At 39.6% G+C, this 21,359-nt stretch overlaps 2 protein-coding genes across 7 annotated transcripts; one reads left to right on the top strand and one right to left on the bottom strand.

Annotated features, from left to right (window-relative positions):
• Nucleotides 1–11: 11 nt before the first annotated feature.
• HSCB (HscB mitochondrial iron-sulfur cluster cochaperone) lies at nt 12–5,334 on the top strand. The gene is made up of 6 exons (XM_030026031.2): nt 12–259; nt 329–425; nt 947–1,036; nt 1,589–1,733; nt 2,611–2,658; nt 3,928–5,334. Exons 1-6 carry the CDS (start codon nt 33–35, stop codon nt 4,017–4,019), a joined length of 699 nt encoding a protein of 232 aa, XP_029881891.1. The 5' UTR covers nt 12–32; the 3' UTR covers nt 4,020–5,334.
• On the bottom strand, nt 5,079–21,330 carry LOC115346210 (solute carrier family 2, facilitated glucose transporter member 11-like). Of its 6 annotated transcripts, none has more exons than XM_030026011.2 (13): nt 20,975–21,330; nt 20,599–20,693; nt 17,930–18,028; nt 16,120–16,280; nt 15,379–15,503; nt 14,981–15,110; nt 13,590–13,738; nt 9,555–9,742; nt 8,956–9,066; nt 8,741–8,842; nt 7,100–7,175; nt 6,455–6,582; nt 5,079–5,528 (listed from the first exon to the last, which is right to left on the bottom strand). In XM_030026011.2, the coding sequence occupies exons 2-13, from the start codon at nt 20,650–20,652 to the stop codon at nt 5,325–5,327; spliced, it is 1,527 nt and encodes a 508-aa protein (XP_029881871.1). In that variant the 5' UTR covers nt 20,653–20,693; nt 20,975–21,330; the 3' UTR covers nt 5,079–5,324. The 6 variants fall into 6 exon arrangements, with proteins under 6 accessions (XP_029881871.1, XP_029881872.1, XP_040982242.1 ...); XM_030026012.2 differs by having other exon boundaries at nt 21,088–21,185; XM_041126308.1 differs by having other exon boundaries at nt 20,599–21,330.
• Between the last annotated feature and the right edge of the window lie 29 nt (nt 21,331–21,359).

The following is a 21,359-nucleotide window of genomic DNA, read 5'->3' as shown; positions in this document are numbered from 1 at the left end:
CGGGGGGTTACTGGGAGCTGTAGTCCAGGAGGATGCAGGCGGCGCTGAGGTGGCGTTTCGGCGGCGCGCGATGGGCGCTCCGCGTTCCCGAGGGGGCCCCGCGACCTCGCTGCCTCGGGCCGGGCTCCGCCCCGGCCCCGCGGTGCTGGAGCTGCGGCAGCCGCCTCCCCGGCGCCGAGGGGCTGCCTCACTTCTGCCCCGGCTGCCGGGCGCTGCAGCCGCCGGGGCCTCGGCCTGACCTCTTCCGCCTGATGGACTGGTGAGTGCCGGCGGGGCGGCCGCGGGCTCGGCCGGCCGCGGGCCTTACGCCGCCTTCTGTCGCCCGCAGTGACCGCTCCTTCCGCGTCGACGCGCAGCAGCTGCAGCGGCGGTTCCGGAGCCTGCAGCGCGCTCTTCACCCCGATCGCTTCGGCCGGAGGCCGCCGGTGAGCGCCGGGGCGGGGGCGCCAGCTCTGCCCCCGGCGCGGCTTGCGCGGTTTCCCGGGCGGGGTGGACGGGCCTCGCCGCCTCCCCCGCCGCAGCCGGCGGGGCGGCAGGGCTCCGCGCGGGAGGAAGCCGCCGTTCGCGTTAGGCCGTGCCGCCCTTCGCGCCGGCGGCCCTGCGAAGCAGCGCGCCGGGTCCCCCCTCGCCCTCCTCTCTTGGGATTATAGGGACTCGCCGGTGTTTGTGGCCTGGTGCTCGGAAGATCCCGCTGCGCACAGATCTGTGGCAGAGGGTGACGTACGGGGCTGCTGCGGTGGGTCTCGAAAACCTAGCTGCGTGAGATGGCAAAGTTCGGCAGTGCGGATAGCCCCTCTCCCTGCTCTTCCTATCTCTGTTGAAAATCAGCTTTCCGTTTTACACGCCTGTATTGTTGTGGGAACACTATTTCTCTGCAGGTAACAAAGCGTAATGTATTTTGTTACCTGTCATTAACTTGTTGCTATTATTTGTGATCCATTCGCAGAAAGAACAGCACTACTCTCAGCAACACTCCTCCTTGATTAATAAGGCCTACCAAACCCTCCTGAACCCTTTGAGCCGTGGCCTCTATCTGGTAAGGTGTCCGCTACCTATTTCATCAATACTGCTGTCACTAACCATAGGTGGCTGGGGCTGCTGGTGGTAACGTAATCAGTCAGACCTTTGACTCCATCATTAATGTGCTAATTTGTGTTCCTCTGAAGAAGAGGATTACCAGGGATTGAAGGGAGACCAAGACCAAGCTTGTCTGAAAACTAATTAGCTTTTCCACTATTTTCTTTAACATTTTACTGATTATTACCATCTCATTTGATGTTCATGTTACACTGATTTGTTTCCTGCGTCACACATGGTGTTTGGCCACGGCTGTTCTTTGACATTTCAGTCTGGCCCTTGGCAGCCTTTGTTACATTTTTTTGCTTTGGTTAACTGCTGATTTTTATGGTCTACCTATGGAGTTAATTTTAAAACTGACTCTGTTTATGCACATTTCATGGAATAAACCAGAACTTTACCAGATACGAATCTGAGTGAGCCCTACTAAAAGACTTAATATTCAAGAAAATAATTCACATTGAAATAGATGCAAGAATGTGCATTTCCAAATTCCTGTTTTCTTCACCAGCTGGAGCTGAATGGAGTAGAGCCGGCACAAGAGACAGACTGTGATGCAGACTCAGCGTTTCTCATGGAAATCATGGAAATTAATGAGAAATTAGCAGAACCTAAAAATGAGGATATCCTTGAAGAAATTGAAACTTTAATTAAAGGTAGGTTATGATTTGAGGGGTTTGTACAGAACTAATTTACTGTACCTTGTGTAATGTGAGAGCCTTTCTGAAGAGTTAACTTCTTCAATGTATTTCTCTTATTATCTCTAACCTGTATTAGTCTTGAGTTGACTCACCGCAAGAGCTCCCCCCCCCAAAATGTTGTCTTTACCAGTTCATGCCACCTAAACTTCAAATCTGGCTTGAGAATGTCTGTATAACAGTACCTGTTCTGATGGCAAAATAGGTGTATATATATTGACTATAAAAAGGCACTTATTCAACCTTCAGCAGATCAGGGCAAGTGGACTGTCCTAAAAGAAAGAACCACTCAAAATAAAGTTTAATAAAATGCTTGACTGACCACATTAAGTAATTTCATTTATATGGACATTGTATTTCTTTCACCTTCTTCAACTTAGCAACCATTATATTAAGTGATTATTATCCTTATACAAGCAACTTTCTTATTTATATTGTTGGTGATACCCAAAACATTGAGTTCATTGGTATATTTAATTCTTTGCAGTAACAGTAGTGTGCCAAAAGCAATTAGAGTAACTAGAATAAAAACTAAGAATAAGAAAATTAAGTGTAGCAGGGTAAACTGATACACCAAAAGTAAGGTAGATTTCTGGGAAGTTAGTGACCATTGAATTGCATTGGAATTGCTGTCTGTCAACCTGTTTAAACAAAGAAATATATCTGTTTGAAATTACAGTTTAAAAAAAAAATTGACAGCAATTTGACAAACAGCTCTCTTAGCTCCCAAAAGACTGTGAGACTAGTAATTAAGTTTTCCACCACAATCAGAACGCAGTGGTATTAAATATACTAAGTATGTAACAAAAAGTGAATTAAATAATTTGTTTTGCAGTTAAACAAGAAGAACTGACCAAAGAGGTGACTGCAGCTTTTGAAAGAGGTAGCTATTTCTATTAAGTATTTAGCTGCCATACATACCAGTTATAAATGCTTAAAAAACGCACGTTCTCTTACTGGCAAGTATTTCCTGAAGTACAGAACAGAAATACTGCATCAAGTAGTTTTCTTTGTTTGGTATTTAGAATAAATATTTCTGAGCTGACCTTTCTGCTGATTCAGGAAATTCAGGGCCTCACATTAAATTTAAAAAAAAAAAAAAAAAATCCATAAAGAAGTTCCAGTTAATTCAATTTGCATCAAAATGATCACTTCAAGTGGGAATGCAGATGCTAAGAAATTTTTAATTTGTTTGTTTCCCAGAATACTGGGAAGAACAGACTCTTTTCTTCATCAAACTTACTACCTATTCTGACATTTCAAATTTGAATTTGGGAGATCTTTCTCTGCAGTCTTGAAGCTGTCAACAGAGTGATGGGTGCTGTTCTTTGCAGTGCAAGTCAAGACAGGGACAATTCTGCTGCTTACCACTGAAGCTGTATGGCAAGAAAAGACCTGATGCCCCATTTAGCCTAAGGTTTTAGGGACTTCCTGTGCAATAATTAGCATAACTTTATTCCCCAACCAATTGATAGGCAGGAGCTTGAACCATTCCAGACTAGCTTCCTTCCTCTGGGGAGAAACCTTTACGTTTCTCTCCTGGGTCTTGTAATGCTTTTGTTGTTAGGTTTCTGTAGTAGTGCATTGTAATTGTAAAACATCAAATGCAAAGTAGTGCTGGCTAGGCCTGCATGTGAAAAATTATAACCTTATAATCTGTCACTCTTTGTACTATGAGAGTTAAGGATTGTGTTGCATCTATCCTTGTCAGTAGGTGATAAACCACCTTTCCCCTCCAGTTGTTTCAGTTTTGGAATTGACACTATCCATACCAGTGTCCTACAAATCTTCTGCATTTTTCAGTGATGGCAGTTGGCATAATTACATACATTAAAAAAAAAAAGTTTGTCTTGTCTATATACTTAAAATTCCCCAGTGGCTACATCAATACTATAGCCACTTTACAGAAAAGTAATTAAAGGATATTCATGTCACGTTTCTTTTCTAAATTGTACGTTTTTACAGCTGAGGTGTTCCAAAACCATCTGAGATTAAAATAATAGGCAAAGGGTTTTATTTGTGTATGGGTCCTTACAACTTGCAGCTCTCAGTACTGGAACAGGTGCTGTAATTGAAATTTTGAGATTCATTTTGAAAATGAAAATTCAGCCTGCCTTCTATAAACTAATAATGTTTTATTTCATTATTTCAGATGATCTTCAAGAAGCTAAGAAGCTTCTAGCGAAAATGAAATATTTTGCAAACTTAGAGGATAAACTAAAGAACAAGAAGATCCCTTCCTGATACTGCCTCCTTTACTGTTAAGAGTTAATGTTATTTTCAATTAAACAGCTGATTTAGTTACCAAAATCAGAAAAATGGTGTTTGCTTCCGTTTTCACTAAAAGCTTTAATTCCGAGGGAAGGAAGATAAAGGTAAAAGAAATCCAGTGCTTACTGTGGCACTTACTAAGTTAACAGATGGAATCAAGAAATGCTTACAGCCAGGAAAAGATGTAATAATGTAAGGTAGGACTACTGTCCTAGCAGTTACAGGTATGGAAATGAGTATCAGAGAGGCACACAAACACCATATGTAATTAAGATTTCTTACTTTTTGACTACTAAAGTATGGAGAATTTATTTTAAGTTGAGAAAGAGTCCTGGATGAAATGTTGGAGATTAAGCAGAAAGCTCATTCAATAGGTCCTTCAAGCTCTCTCTAGTCTCCTTATGTGTGTTCTATCAGACCATCTTGAAAAGTCTTTACATGTGAAAAGTATTTAATTCCTGTCATCTGTCCTCTCTGCTACTTAGTGCTTTTTGTGATGTTGATCTCAATCTGCCAAGAACTGACCTTCAAAACTAGAAGAGGTTTGACCCTGTTGCACAGTTTAAAATGTTAAGATGCTAGGTTAGGGCAAAAAAATAAACTCAAACTCCAGAAACTCTTTTATTAGTGCTGGAAACAAGTCTTTCTAATATACTTTATTACAAATAACAGTAATTCAGATAGGTATAACAGTAATTCAGATAGGTGCTCTCCTGTCTTTGTACAGTTACAGTAGTAGGACTAGATGAGGAATGTCCTTAAATCTTTCAAAGAAGTTACTTAAGTGAAAAACAGCAACTAAATACCCCAATTTATATATGAACTAGAATATTTCAAATATCAGTTTCTCAGCAGGTCAGTTCTTGTTTGGGTTTTAATGCCTCAGAATATTTTATTCCGTAAAGCATTAACATATGCTTGATTAGCTGAATCTGAAGAAGGGGCTTAGAAATGTAGGAAAAGCTACTGAATTATCTGAAGAAATCTGCTGGGGGGGGAGGAATTCACTGAACACCCTCTCCTGGCATTTCCGTGTCCCTACAATATCAAGTTGTAGTTAAACATCATCTCCTATGTATAATATAATATGTTGTTAATAGCATTTCAGCAATATATGTTTTAACAGCATTTCAGAAAGATTAACCTGCCTTTAAACTTCCTCCAAATATACAGGAGGATTTAATAAGCTACTTGTTCATGGTATTACACTGCTAATTTAGAAGATGCTGTTTGTAATTCTTATTAAAGTTCTGTTACAGCTGTGAAATTACACAAATTTTAAAATTCATCATGGAGTTGTCTTCTTTCATAAAGCTCTGTTTCCTTTTTTTTGGTATTTCTTCCAAAATTAAGCTTGTGAAATTCCTTTTTGATTTCCAGAAAAGATTTGTTTTTTGTCTCAGGAATTATGAGGAAGATGAAAGCAGCAACTAAGGAGCACTCCAATAAGAACACCAGAAAACAATACTGCTTCAGTCCATTCTGAAAATAAAATTTATTTCATTGCAACATATTTCAAGTATAACAGCGGGTTTTGGAAAATAAAAAGCTTCTTGCTTCCATTCATACCTAACATTGCTGCTCAGATATTTTTAATAAAAAGATGTTTAACCTAGCCTTACTTTACATGGAACTTTTTAATTATTTTTTTTTCTAGATAAAAGACTACCAAATGCTGTGCAATACACTCGGTAGTCTTTTTATTAAAAAAAAAAAAAAGATAAACCTTTTAAACACATGCTGAACAAGTCACAATGTAATGAAAAGTCAGCATTTGCTACTTAGCTGCCTCATACTTCAAGATTATGTGGTTTATCTTTCTCTGAATGTTTGTTAATATTTTTCAATGCTATACATTAAAAAAAAAAATTTTTTTTAAGAGAAGCAGAGGACTGTCAAAGCAAGATAGCCTGCTGCATGCTGTTCCTGCATGTTTTGCTCTCAAAAGTGCTAAAACTGAAAATACAAAGCCAGAAATGAAAGCCTGTATTGTTTTTCCTAATAATCTTCCTGATCACAGAACCCTCTGTATGGAAGTTTAGTGAGCTCTCGGAGAAGGTGTGAACCACTAGCACTAGGTACTACTTCTACTTTACTTTGATATAAAAGTGCAAGGTGCTATTAAGAATGTGTTATTTGAATCTCAGTATCTGCTTAAGTTTTTCTAGTTTTGATACCTTCTCCATTTTTTTTAATCTGAACATGAAAATTAACCCCATGCATTCCTTTTAATTTGCATTTATCATGTTTTATTATTTTTGTTGTTACCTAAAAAACATTTTAAGAGGGACTGAATCTAGTTATACTTGGTTGTGTTTAAGTGTTACTGTGTAAGAAAAAGCAAGTTGATGGAACCTAAGATTAAATGGGAGGTGATGCAATTAGGAAAATGTGTTATGCATACTTACCACTATAAAGGGAAAGAGCATTCCAATTGTGAAGAAACTAATCCAACTAATAGTCCCTCCTATCATGTAGGCAGCAGGACGTGAAGACTGTATAAATAATTCAGCTGTCAGGGTATTTGTTATGCCACCTGGGGGAATGAGTTTCAGAAACAGAATAGGTTATTATGCTAACTGTCCATTTGCGGTATTTCCAATGCCAGAAAAATTGTGTTGCTTTTGAATATGCCACTAGCTGATCTGATTCTATTAAAAAAAAAAAAATATTATTAACAGCACATTTTTTAATCTACTGCCCACGTAGTAAAGTGGCCTTATTTCAGCAGCACTGCTCAGGGAGCAAGGGCCCCTTTAAAAGCGTGACAGGCTTTTTCTTGCTTCTTGTATGACTCAACTGACCTGAAGGCCAGAACTAAGACCCCTGCCATGCGTAGCTGGCCCAAAGAAACATGCATGGTGAGCCTCAGTTTCAGGCTATGGGAGACTAAACTGTTCTGATGAGACGGGCTCACTTGTGTTCCTTAGCCAGAGCCTCAGCAGCCTTACAGTAAATACTTACCACCTGGCTTACACAGCAGAGCTGCTGATGTCCCCGCCCCGGCCCCAGACACACATTTCACCATTTTAAAACATTCATCGCTCTAATACCTGGTCCCAACCCAAAACTCAAGATGAAGGCAAATATAGATGTCATGCTCACATAAGGCACCCATGAGTATAGTTCCTGGAACGGAAGAGAATGAGAAGGTTTAGTTCAGATTTTCACAATCCAGTTTTAAAGTTTGGCTTAACAGTTACATTTCCTTTTCCTATTTTATTGCAACTACAACGAACAGTCATTCATGGCTGTTTACAGCTAATTTATTTAACAGTACTGCCTCAGAGAAATTAAATATTGTTCATTTAATAATTTTTACTAAATGGAGTCTAGTGCTTCTGTCGAGATTTATCATTCATCCTCAGAGGCTAAAAATTTACACCAATATTGAACATGACAATTATATGTTGTTACTAGTTTAACATTTTGTCAGTGTTTATTTTGGTATTTTATGCTGATCCCATGAGTTATCTGTCATCAAGCACCTCCATAGCATGAACAGACTTCTCATCACATTATTACGTATACATAAATTTCAGTAGTGCAGTAAAGAAACATTAGGATTACTATATACATATGAAACCAGGTACGTTAGAAAGACCAAACCTAAGCTTGAAATCCCATTATTCAAAAGCAAACCTAAGCAAGAAATTTACAAAAGTTACAATAAAATAATTAAACCTAGGTCTCTGCCTAATGGCTGGCTCATTCAACTTTTTGCCTGGCCTAGCAGCTTACTTTACTCCAACCACACAGAAATTACTGTAGGTGCCTCTTCTGTGGTCTGCTTGCCAATCTGTGCAGCCTCTAACCCTACTGTCCCTCCAAACATCAGACCTGCAACATGACTGCATGTGATCCACCTGTTTAAAGCCAGCTCCAAACACTGATGGTGTTGATAAGGAAAGAATTGCAGCTCTTTAATCCTACCTTTGTCAAATAAGGATTTATCAGGCAACCAAATACTGACTAAATTGAGTTGCTCACTGTTGGAGCTACACCTGCATCATCTTGCTTGGATTACCCAAAGGTAATGATAAATATTTAGCATAGTATGGTCTGCAAATGTAGAGATACATTTCCTCTAAACATTCATTTCAGGAGGTTTGTGGGGTTGCCTTATTTGAGCTGATATGGTATACAGAACAACTTACGATGCATCTCTTCATACCACATCAAAAAGCAAGGCAGGATGTTGTCTTCACATGATAAACTTAAGGCACTGTGAATATGTCTAGTGAGTTCCCAACAGTTTTTGTGAATTTACACTTAAGGGATTTAAGCGTCTTTTGAATTTCAGCATCTTTACAATATTTGTTGTTTGATCATTTGCTTACAATTAAGTGACTGAAGTGGACTCTGATGCTTAATATCATCACTATATGATACATAGTATTTTATCCTAAAATTACTTGAAAAGCTACAATAAACGCAGTTTTGTCATTGCTTAGTTTTGTCAGCATTAAATGCAGCTACAGCTTTAAGACAAATACATGATCAAAGCTTAGCTGAGAGCATTCTCTTATTTTAGGGAAAGATGGCTCCAGAATTGATCAAATCTTTCAATTGCTGTCATTTTTTATGAGGCTGTTTAAACCTATGCAGCTCTTATCTTCCAGCCATGTTTGAGTGTCACAGATTTTCAATCACTATAGTCATATCATGCAATATAAATGAGTTTTTCTTTACACCTGGTAAGTCAGAGAGAACGTTAAAACAATGCTCCAAAGGGTCATAAGGAGGTAACCCCCAATGATGAGGTATCTTCTTCCCACGTAGTCTATCAGTAAACCCTGTGGACAAGACATATTTTTCTGTTACTATATTAATCTCCTATTTACCAATGTTCTTCAAGAAGAAGAATCATTACTCTTTATGCTAGGAGATAGAATAAATTGTTACTTACACAGGTGAGAGCTGTGAGGCATTCACAAGCTCCAGTGCCAAGTGTCACATACGGGATTTTTTCTGCTGAGATCCCAGCTTGTTCAAAAATGTAAGTTGCATAGAAATAAATCTACAACAGAAAAAAAAAAAAAATGGGGTGTTCCCAGTAGTTAAATCATTGGCTGGAAACAAAGTCAAGTTCATACTAAATATACAGCTCAATTATTTTCTATTGTGAGTTATTAGTTTGACATAAACAGCAAGAAGAATCTGTTAAAATTCATGTCTAGGTAAATATATTGCTATCATAAAAGCAAATATAATTATTCAACTTACCGAATATAATACTTCACATTCTTAAACCAGACACAATGGGATAAGCTGATCCACTTTTATTTACTTTTTCACAAGAATTCTTTAAAGAAATTTACATACCAGAAACACACAAATGAAAAAAAATTGAAAAAAAGAGAAACACAGAAATAACACAAAGATACTCTTTCCCACTGATCCCATTTCTCTAAGCTTCTCTATGTGGATCCTTTGTGTTAATAAAAGGTTGAAAAACAGATGGAAATTAAATAATTATTTAAGCTGTTAGTATGTATGAAATCTTACGGCATTTATCCCACTGAGCTGTTGGCCCATAGTCATCACAATCACAGTAATGAGCTGCCATCTCACACCACGATCAGTGAATAATTGCCAGGGCTTCTTGGGTTTCTCCCCGTCTAAGGCAAAACATTCCTGCTGTATATCTTCCATCTCCCTTCGATACTCTGAAGAACCATGAAATCGTTTCAAAGCTAAAAAAAAGAGGAAAATAAATTCTCTTATGTTTACCTATTAACCACAACTTCTGGAAGATCATCTCTTTCCATAATTACCTTGCTTTTGCTAGGATATGAAAACTTTGTGCTTTAGAAAGCTGGGAAAAAAGTAATTTACTTTGTGACTTTTTTTTTGCTTGCTGGTTTTCCAACATCTTTTGCTGTGGTAGATTTGGAGTGTCATTACTTTGCTTTTTTTAGAGGAATATCTGACTCTGAAATATTCACCAAGCAAAATATTTTGAAGTGGTTTATATCTGAACCACAGACCTCCGAATAGTCTTTTCATTAAAGGACACTCTAAGCGCTTTGAAGTCTTTTGCTTAAATTCTAGGCAGATATCAAGTCTTTTCTTAGGTCCCTGTCTTTATTTTTGCCAGTGGAATGCATTTAGTGAGCTGGAGTAATGATAGTAAGTAATTCTTCTAAGGCAAGTATTATCAGAAATCATTTGGATGCAAAACTAAAACCTTTACTAATGGTCCTAAAACCTAGAGTACATAACATCAGTTCCTCTAAAATCTTCAAGATTAAATATATCATAAGTGACAATTTGTCTTCTTAAGGGCAACAGTAGAACTTCTGATGATCCTGAAAGCAAACTTTCCAATGCTATTGTTATCACTAACAGCGTAACCAGCTTGAAGCTCTAGCCACTCTTCAGTGTCAGTTCAGGAGCAACCACAATTCTTGGGAAAAAAAAAAACAATCCATGATTATGTTATTTCAGGAAAAAAAAAATTGAGAGGGAAGACTTGAATATGGTACAGAGATTGCAAGCTTCACTTATATTTTAAAAATTACATTTAACGAAGCCCAAACTAGATCATAATCTGAAAGGGACATTATGATCATCTTTTCCATGGCTTCCAAATTAGACAGAATTAACTCTATAAGTCAATTGCAGTTACTGTGCTTTTGCAGTTGTGATGGTCCATGAGCATTTTTGGGTGAGGTAAGCAGAGAGAGAGGTATTTTTATTAGATCAGCTGAAAAACTTGGTAGGAGGGAAGGAGACAGGCCTGCAGGTACAGATGGCTTTATCTAAAAATGTAACTTTTTTGTCTGTTTGTTTTTTAATTACCCAGTACAATACAAGATTTCACCTCTCTCTGTGAACCCTGCCTCTTTTGTAATTCCTAACAAATTTTACCTTGGCCTAAAGGCTTCCCTGAATTAAGCCTCTTTAACTTCCTTTATAAAGATCTTTCCACAAGATATACCATTCTACCTATAAATACCTTTTCTAGACAGATACAAATTCATATGCTCATCAACAGCACTTCAAAACAAGTAACAGAAGAAAAGAAGAAATGTTTTTCCTTTATTTATGTATACAATGAAAACCGAATTAAATACAACACTATCAAATGGTAACAAGGTAAACTTCCTTTGTTCATTTCTCTCATTTATTTAGCATTTTAAATGGAAGATCCAGGGATCACAAGTGTCATTTTATGTCACTGTGAACTACATCAGAATCACCATACCTGGTAGAAGTAGAAACACTGAACACATTTCTGAAAAATATGTGACCAAGTATTTTATTGTCCAGATTTGTACATTGGGATCTCTGCATTTTTTTTCTGTCCTCTCAATTTTATTAATTGGTTATTATTTTAGAGAGGGTCTTTTCACATTTATTTAACAGACCTTCAAACTGAATTAATCAGACCTGCTTACTTATAGTGACTAATACTTTACCCTTTGGAGTATTATTCCACCGGGTCTCTCTGGGAAGTAAAATACCTCACATCCACGGTACATGAGGATACAAATGGCTACCTCAGTGTCTTCTTTTGGCACTCTATGGTGAAAAAAATTCTCTTGTGATATTTAGTTTCTTCTTGCAGTATATAAAGAGAACTGTGTAATTTCAGGATAAAGAAAATCACAACTAATCTGAATTTTTGTCTTTCAAATTCTTCTTGTAGTGTGTGGGCTTCACTTGCTCATTTCTGCAGTACTGCATAGCTATCCATTACAGTTATTTCTTGAGTAGGGCTTGAATAAAAGGAGAACAATCATAGATCTCTGAAAGATAAAGTGAAAAGTTTAAGCTGTCATAGTTCTCCCACATGATATAACAGGGGAAAAAAGGTATTTAAAAGATAACTAAATATTTAGAAAATGGAGGATAAGGAGCTTCCTGGTCAAATAGCCAATTAATCACTTTAATATCACCTCTTTTTCAGTAAAAAGCTCTCTAATTTTTCAGCTACTTATGCTGTCTCCATTTTATTATATTATTTTTGATTATTTCTTACAGGAGAAGTACAACAGTATCACTGAATGGAAGAAAATATCCGAATGTATTGGCTTTGTGTGGCAAGGTTTTGGTAGCAGAGGGGGTTACAGGGGTGGCTTCTGTAAGAAGCTGCTGGAAGCTTCCCCTGTGTTCGAGAGAGAGAGCCAATACCAGCCGGCTCGAAGACGGACCCATCACTGGCCAAGCCCGAGCCAATCAGCGATAGTGGTTAACGCCTCTGTGATAACATTTTTAAGAAGGAAAAAAAGTTGGGACAGACGGAAAATGGCAGCCGGAGAGAGGAGTGAGAACATGTAAGAGAAACAACCCTGCAGACACCAAGGTCAGTGAAGAAGGAGGGGGAGGAGATGCTCCAGGTGCCAGAGCAGAGATTCCCCTGCAGCCTGTGGTGAAGACCATGGTGAGGCAGGCTGTCCCCCTGCAGTCCATGGAGGTCCACGGTGGAGCAGATATCCACCTGCAGCCCATGGAGGACCCCACACTGGAGCAGCTGGGTTCCTGAAGGAGGCTGTGACCCCGTGGGAAGCCCGCGCTGGAGCAGGCTCCTGGCAGGACCTGTGGATCTGTGGAGAGAAGAGCCCACGGAGCAGGTTTGCTGGCAGGACTTGTGACCCCGTGGGGGACCCACGCTGGAGCAGTGTGCTCCTGAAGGACTGCACGCCGTGGAAAGGACCCATGCTGGAGCAGTTCGTGAAGAACTGCAGCCCGTGGGAAGGACCCATGTTGGAGAAGTTTGTGGAGGACTGTCTCCCGTGGGAGGGACCCCACGCTGGAGCAGGGGAACAGTGTGATGAGTCCTCCCCCTGAGGAGGATGAAGCAGCAGAAAATAACGTGTGATGAACTGACCATAAACCCCATTCCCCGTCCCCCTGTGCCGCTGGGGGGGTTGGTAGAGAATCTGGGAGTGAAGCTGTGCCCGGGAAGAAGGGAGGGGTGGAGAGAAGGTGTTCTGAGATTTGGTTTTATTTCTCATTATCCTACTCTGGTTGATTTGTAATAAATTGAGTTAATTTTCCCCAAGCTGAGTCTGTTTTGACCATGACGGTAATTGGTGAGTGATCTCTCCTGTCCTTATCTCAACCCACAAGCTCTTTGTTATATTTTCTCTCCCCTGTCCAGCTGAGGAGGGGGAGTGATAGAACGGCTTTGGTGGGCACCTGGCGTCCAGCCAGGGTCAACCGACCACACCGACATAACTGATACTTAATCTGTGACATGACCTGAGAAATGAACAATCCAGTGAAAGGTTATGTAGTTCAGGTACGTTACTTCATCCAAGAGAAAAATTATAAAATCTTTAGAGATTTCACTAAAGAGTAACAAAACACGAACATATATTTGAAACAAGATAATAAAGTTTTGTTCACAATCCGTCATAGACTCCTGAGTTCCACAATCCCTTTTTCCATATAAGCTTACCGGAGGAAAAACATGGGCCAAAAAGCACTAGGCGATGTAACTATGTCATTTTGATAAAAGGAGAATCTGGAACCCAATATATTCATTGTACCGTTCTGAAGACACAGAGGAAGTATGAAAATGCTGTAAATTACCTTTGGCACAGCTCAGCTCATCACCTCTGTCAATAAGAAGATATCTGGGACTTTCAGGAAACCATGGCAGGAATAGAAGTTGGGCAAATGCTGGGAAACAGCTGCTGGATAGCAACAGAGGCCAGTACGTTTCTCCACCTAGTAATTCCCTGGGAGAGGTGTGGAAAAAGAAGGAAAAAACCCCCAAGTAATTAGCTACTTGTGACTATTCAGAAGACTTTTGGGAGCAAGATGTTTGTCCTTTGAGAAAAGTTCCCTTGTAACCAGTTACCTACATCTTGCAAACGTCAGCAGAAAGAGGTTAGGAAAATATTTTCTGGTCACTCTGAAATCAGGTTTCACTCAGGAAGAGATAAGCAACACTATTTTACTGCTGCTTATTGCTGTGTTGGTCCTAAGCATTATTTTCAGGTTTGCCAAAGCAGTATTTCCTAGCAATGCAGGAAAGTAAAAGCATACATACTTCACCTTAAGGTCCGCAGCAGTATTTGCTTTTGAGAATCATACAATAATTTAGGATAGAAAGGAACTCAAGATCACCTGATCCCACCTCCCATTCAAAGTTGATCTAATGAGAAGGTGTATTACATAGAAAGGAATCATTAAAATTGGTATAGTTAGAATCAGCAGGATGATGTGTTGTGGGCAATGTAAACTTCTTAAAATACAAAGTGTATCACATTTTAAATACTGACCCTAGATTATGCAGTCTGAAGTTTATATTCTACTTACTTTGTAGCACTTCACACCTGAAGTATCTAGCAAAATCAGTTAATTCAGAAGCTAATAATAAGGAAAAAGAGAAGTCTCAGTGCTTTTGGTAGAGGGACAGACTAAAAACAGGTAATGTGCTGTTACTCAGGGTACTAGCAGTTGCTCTTAGGGCAGTGGAAAGTTTCTAGCAGACTTAATGAAAGCAGCTTTTCATCTTGAGGTTGTGCAGGCTCTGTTCTTGGAACTTTTTAAGCTCCAACTGGATAAAGTCCCTAGCAACTTCATCTGATCTCACAAGGTACAAAACCATCAGTAGTGCTACAATACAGAAGTTATGAGTCCTTTGCTCTCAAGTCCTGTCTTATGAATGTCCACTGTCTCCAGCAAGAAACTGGCAGAAAATATGAACTTAGCATAAATGTACCTGTTTTACTAATGCTGTTCTGGCTAACCCATCGAAACTGAGAATACTCCCCTGGGGAGATAGCACAGATGGTTTGCAGTTGTAGGAATAAGGTGGCAAAAGCAGGGTTTTCTTCTTACAGGTAGACCTTTTGTACGAAGTTGATTCACTAATGCTACAATGGCCACAATGAATGTTTTGCAGAGAGCTGCAGGGAATTGGAATTCTGTACGTGCGAGTAACACAAGGCAGGAAAAAAAAATGCATTTCTAACCTCAAACCAATTATTTGTCCTGTCAGAATCCCTCCAGTCAGAAAGATGGAACTCCCCATGGCCATGCCACCTCTAAGATGTTTTGGGGCAACCTCTCCAATATACAGAGGCTGCACACAGATCCCAATACCTGCAAGTAAATGGAAAAACATTTTCCTGTTAATAGACCTTGCTTTGACGAGAGTTACTGAACCAAAACAAGTAGGAAATCGGACCTAGTTACTATCTCCTATTAATTTAGCTGCCTTCAGATTCCAAGTTAGACTACAGAACATTTTTGTCATCATATCATCACAAAGCAGCCTACAAACACATATCATAATAGCTACAGAATCAGCAGTAACAATAATTTATCATTCACCATAGTTTATTGAAAGTAGGAATAGGAAATCATTCACCTGAATTTATGCCAATCAAAAACCTTCCAGCAATCAGTAACTCAAACAATCCTGTAGGAAAACTGATCCCCATTAAAATGGAGGCCAGTATTGCTATAATATTATTCATCAAAAGAGCTCCTTTCCTGAAGAGGAGGAAAAAAAACCAAAACAAAACATTAAGGAAATCTGCAATAACATGTTTTTTAAAAAGATTTCCTTTCTGGTAATAGGGAAAAAAATGGGCTTTATACTGAAGAAATGTGCTACTCACTGGAAACCCAGATATCTGATACAACTATTTAGACTTTTTTAAAATATGAGTAAACATAAGGATAATGCATAAACATGACAGAAATGCCTGACAAGGCAGGAGAAGGGTTTTGTTCATTTATGCTATTTCCATACAGAACACACGTGAAATGTTACGAATTACACAGCATGTCGTTACTGGCATGAAGGCTGCAAATGCGTATGGGGGACCTGTGTTTCCTACCATACAGTATGTGCATACTCCCACTTAGATTTCAATAAATGTAATGGGAAGACTAGACTGGAAGGCTATAATTCAGGGCTCATCTTTTAAAGTCACATTCAAACAAACTGGAAAATTCTACCAGAAAACTCTGCTTTGAAGTGAAAAACATTTACAGTCACCTAAGGTACATTTTCTCCCACTCTTTTCCCATTTATTTACTTTATAATCCAGTAAGAAAGCGGGAAAAGAAAACGTGCTGCTACATGCCTGCTGCTGTAACTCACCTGCCTAGACGAATTGCCATGCTGCCTCCAATAAGGGCTCCACACAGGCCTCCAAGCGAAAATATAGAAGCAATGACAGACCAAAGAAAAGTCAGCAACTCTGGATTTAGTTCCTTGTGATAACGACTAGTCCAGGTTTCATTTAAGAACTTGTGTATATGCTGCAGTAGAAAACAGTAATGAATGTGTAGCATTACGTGTAGCCCTACAGCATAGCACTACAAATAACTTGCACCTCAATCCTGAAAACCAATTCTGGGAGCTAACAAAAAAATATAATCTTAGTTGTATTATATTAAAAACAACCATGACTAGCAGAATCTTCCTTGACCATAATACCATTTCCTACTCTCCATACATCTCAAAGACTGCTCATTAGCTTTGCTTTTGTAGTCTACCTCAGGAGAGGCTGTATTCCACTAGAGGAGAAACATAACATTTCCATATACTGCTACAAAAGAGCTTTGAGATCCTTCTGAATGAAGGGGGAGGACAGGGTGAATAGGTAGGTCCTGCTGTTTTTTAGGAACATCTCAGAGCACAGAGGTCTCGCATAACCTAAAAAATTTTACTATCAGGAGACTCATTCTGACACTTGATTTAAATCTTCCTGCCTTAGCGTAATCCAACAATTCATAGTAAAATCCCTTTCTGCAACTCTAATATTCCTCCGCCTTTCTTACAGTATTCATGTGTCAGAACTTTTAAACTCTTATTCTACATGCTTGGTTTCCTAAAATTTGTCTTTAGAAACTCTAGAACTGACATGCATATGTAATCAGAGGCTTCTGTTCTTGGCCAACAAAGAAAGACTAACAGAAGAACAAACTTCCTGGACTCTCCATTTCTAGCATATTACATGTTCTTTCACAAACAGCTTATTCTAACCTTTGTAAAAAGCATACCATGTGGTAACAAATTCAGTCTTCAAAGTTTCACAAGAAAATAAATCAGCTGACAGCAGAAAATTATACCCATCACTTTCACAAGACCATTTGCTCAGATGCTCTTGAGTCATCCACAAAATATGCAAAATCCTCAAGGCCATGGCAATGGAAGCAAAAGTAACAAGTAGGTGAAAACACCTACGAGATACTCAGACACTACAGATGCAACTTTTTGACTAAGAAGATCTTTCTCATCAGCCTTGTGATGGACAACTGTAACTATCCTTTCTCCGTATTAGCCAGCAATAGGACACATGGGAATGGTTCAAAGCTGTGTCAGGGGAGGGTTAAACTTGACATTAGGAGAAACAGTGGTGACATTTTACAGTAAGGTTGATCAAACCCTGGGACAGGCTTCCTAGAGGTGGTCAATGCCCCACGCCTGTCAGTGTTTAAGAGGCATTTAGACAATGCCCTTAATAACGTGCTATAACTTTTGGTCAGCCATGAAGTGGTCAGGCAGTTGGACTAGATGATCCTTGTAGGTCCCTTCCAACTGAAATTGTTATGTTCTATTCTATTCTTTCTATTCTATTCTTAATGTTCTGGGCTATTTTAGTCAAAGTTGTAACTGGAGGATGTTACTTATTCATCCAGTTAACCCTTCTAAAACAGACTTTAACAGAGATATTTATGTGGCATATTTGGCACTTTTATCTGACACAGAATACCTCTGATGGGAGGTACTCACAAACAAATTCACATGAAACCATTCTGAAAGTCAACAAGAATCCCTCATACAAGAGGAAGCCTGCTTTGGCTCCTGCTGCGATTGCAGTAAAAGTGCATTTGGCCCCTCGGCCAGTTAAGACAGGATGCCTCCATCACTGTAAAACAACCCTGTGTATGAGACAGTATTTTACCTGGGTGGGTGCATTGATAATGGAAACATTATACCCATACTGAAAGGTCCCTCCAATTCCAACAGCACAAACAGCCAGAAACAAGGTCCAGCTGGGGAACTAGAGAACAGAAGAGAGTAACGTGCATGAAAAGAGATAGGGCCTTGAACCTACATGCATATAATATCTAGGAGAAAATCATGCTGAAATATATCATGTATTTAGTTTTGAACAGTTAAAGTATTTGTTTAGAAAACTAAATAAACTCTCAAACACCTGCAACAGGAGAAACATTTCATGATGACTTTGGCTATGATCACTAACGTCTTTTAGAGATGCAACAATTACAAGTACACAGATTAAGCGTAGGCAACACAACCATTGCACTGCTGACAGCATTATTTACCAAACAGTGTAAATGCATTTTGCACAAACCACGCTGCTCACGGTGTCTATTACTTATGAAAGAATGTTACGACTGTTTATGTTTGGTGTTAGAGGCACAATGACTCAATACAAGAATTAACCAAATCCCAATTTCTATGACTCACATTTCAACTGAGATGTAAGAAATAACAATATTTTATTTCCCTCAGCAAGTCCCTAAGTTGATTACTGGATGTCTGCAAGTTAGCAGGTGCTAAACCTTAGTATCTTAAATCACAACATATTGTTCACTGATAATATTATTCAATCTAAAGTTTATTAGCATGTATTTTTTAATTTTTCAATATTGATTACCTAGTTACATTCCTAAATCAGTATTTAGGAACTAAAATTAATAGATTCACAGACTCATAGGTTTTAAGGTCAACAGAAACCACTATTGTGTTACATTCTAATCTCAAGGGAATCTAATTTGTCATAAAACATTATACTTTGGATGAAGCCTCTGTGTCAGAGAAGACCTCTAGAGGTTTATACATTGTCTGGCTTTCTGATGTGATGCTTCTTGACTCTACTTTTTATTGACTACGATAGTACTAAAAATAACATCCAGTTCAAATGTTTAGCAACCCTTTCATCAAAAATTAAGTCCTAATTTCATCTCATATTATCTTTTTGTCTAACGTCAGCTAGCCACAACAATGTCTCCTATATTAAAGGCACTTCTGTGATCAAATTTCCTCTTCCTTCATAAAGACTATACATAATTTGTTTTTATCAGCTTGTGCTCCCTGAATTTCTCATTGTAAGGTATGTAGACTAGTTCATCATCATTCTCATTCTTGGTCCAGTTCCCAGTAATGTTGAGTTATTCCAGATGCTATACTGTATTCTGAAAGAGCTGTGTCTCTCCTGAAGATAATCCATCAAAACTTCCTTCATTCAGGACTGAAATTCAGAAGAAATTGAAACTGATCTTATTAAAGTAAAATCCAGTTAATACCTTGTCCTGGTTTCAGCTGGGATAGAGTTAATTGTCTTCCTAGTAGCTGGTACAGTGATATGTTTTTGAGTTAGGTATGAAAAGAATGTTGATAACACTGATGTTTTCAGTTGTTGCTAAGTAATATTTAGTCTAAAGTCAAGGATTTTTCAGCTTCTGATGCCCAGCCAGCGAGAAAGCTGGAGGGGCACAAGAAGTTGGGAGGGGACATGGCCAAGGCAGCTGACCCAAACTGGCCAACAGGGTATTCCATACCATGTGATGTCACATCTACTATATAAACTGGGGGGAGTGGGGGCAGGGGGATTGCCACTTACGGACTAACTGGGCATTGATTGGCGGGTGGTGAGCAATTGCATCGTGCATCACTTGTATATTCTAATCCTTTTATTATTACTATTGTAATTTTATTAGTGTTATCATTATCATTATTATTTTCTTCTGTTCTGTTCTATTTAACCATTCTTATCTCAACCCACGAGTTTTACTTCTTTTCCCAATTTTCTCCCCCATCCCACTGGGTGGGGGGGAAGTGAATGAGCGCCTGCGTGGTGCTTAGTTGCTGACTGGGGTTAAACCGTGACATACCTCCTTATGGTTTCCTGCAAATAAAAAGCGTTTCTCTGAATGACAACCAAAGTAATGAATTAAGAGTAATAAATAAGAGCTGCAGCTCTTTACAGTAGAAAAAAAAAACCTATAGGTGGTAAATATAGGCACTACACACTCAGACCTTTCTATTAACCAAATACTGTCAACGTATTTTGTGTGTCTCATGGGTACAACCTAGAATCTAGAAGAGACAGAAAACAAACAAACAAAACCCCAGAATCATTAACATACATCACATAACTTACGTTTTGTTACGTCAGCTGTGTTCTTCTTCCTGCCCAAATCAGTCTGCTCATTACACTAACATGTTGTGTCACATTGAAGTTTGGGCCCCGATTTCTTAGAGCATGGACAACAGCCTTATCTGTTCTGTAAGCTACTTAACTCCTGACAGTTTATAAGCATTTTCACCTCATTTCAGAAACATGCCCCAAACAAAATTCAATTTACATTCAAGGGGGGGGGGGGGGGGGAAGGGGGAATCAGAAAACGTGCTTTTACAGCTTCCATTTTATAACATGGCTAGGCATCTAAGGAAAACACAAAACTTTACAAGCCTGATCATCTAATATCTTTTTATTTAAAAGTAAACATGAAACAATCAGAGAATTTCACCTTTGTGCATCATTGTTAAAGCTACAAACTCTCTGCGGGATCCATCTTCAGAGGCCAAGACGGTTCTGCTTACCTTGCTGCGTGTGCTAGACCCTCTCAGCAGGGGCTGGTACTCCATTCTTAGCATGGGCTGAATTTGATTTCCTTTGCAAAATTTAGTAAACTACACTACAGGAATAAAAGGTGCCAAAGAAATGAAGTTATTATTGTATTAAAACACAGATTTTTGCCTTCCATCTCTAGCCATTGGGATTCTTCTCAATGGTTCACTTCTTTATGACAGAAACATCCAACTTTCATAAAGCCTTACAGTAGCTACAGAGAGCTTTCCCATGCTTAACACCACAGCACATGCACTTTCTTCATTTAAGTCAGAGCAGAAAACATACCCCGTTAGTCACCTGCTAGCTGCAGCTTTCAGCTACTAAAGAAAACGGCAGGGCGATTACCTTGTGCTTTGGTGTCATACCTCCCGACAGCTCACCGCCGCACCACTAGCTCGCTGCTTCCCCACAGCTACAGCCCAGATAGCGGGCGAAAAGCTGCGGACTGAGCTCCTCACCTGACTGGGATTTGGCTGCTGCGCGGCCGGCCCGCCCCAGCCCGGCGGTTCTGGCTGCCGTCCGCGGAGATTACGCCAGGCCGCGGACAAAAGTGGGTCTGTCTCGACGCTCCCTTGGGAGCCGGGGCTTTGCCGCTGCCGGGGGGGGCGGGGGCCTCCTGCCCCGGGGGTCCGTGCTGCCCCATGGCCGCTGCGGCCGCGGCGCCGCCGCCTTCATACCCCGCAGACCGCCCCTGCCGCCACCTGGGACTACAGCTCCCACCGCGCCCCGC

Source organism: Aquila chrysaetos, chromosome 9 (genome assembly GCF_900496995.4).
Source record: "Aquila chrysaetos chrysaetos chromosome 9, bAquChr1.4, whole genome shotgun sequence".
NCBI classification, from domain to species: Eukaryota; Metazoa; Chordata; class Aves; order Accipitriformes; family Accipitridae; genus Aquila; species Aquila chrysaetos.
The sequence above is the reverse complement of the archived record's forward strand: the minus strand, read 5'-3'. Positions and strand labels throughout refer to the sequence as shown.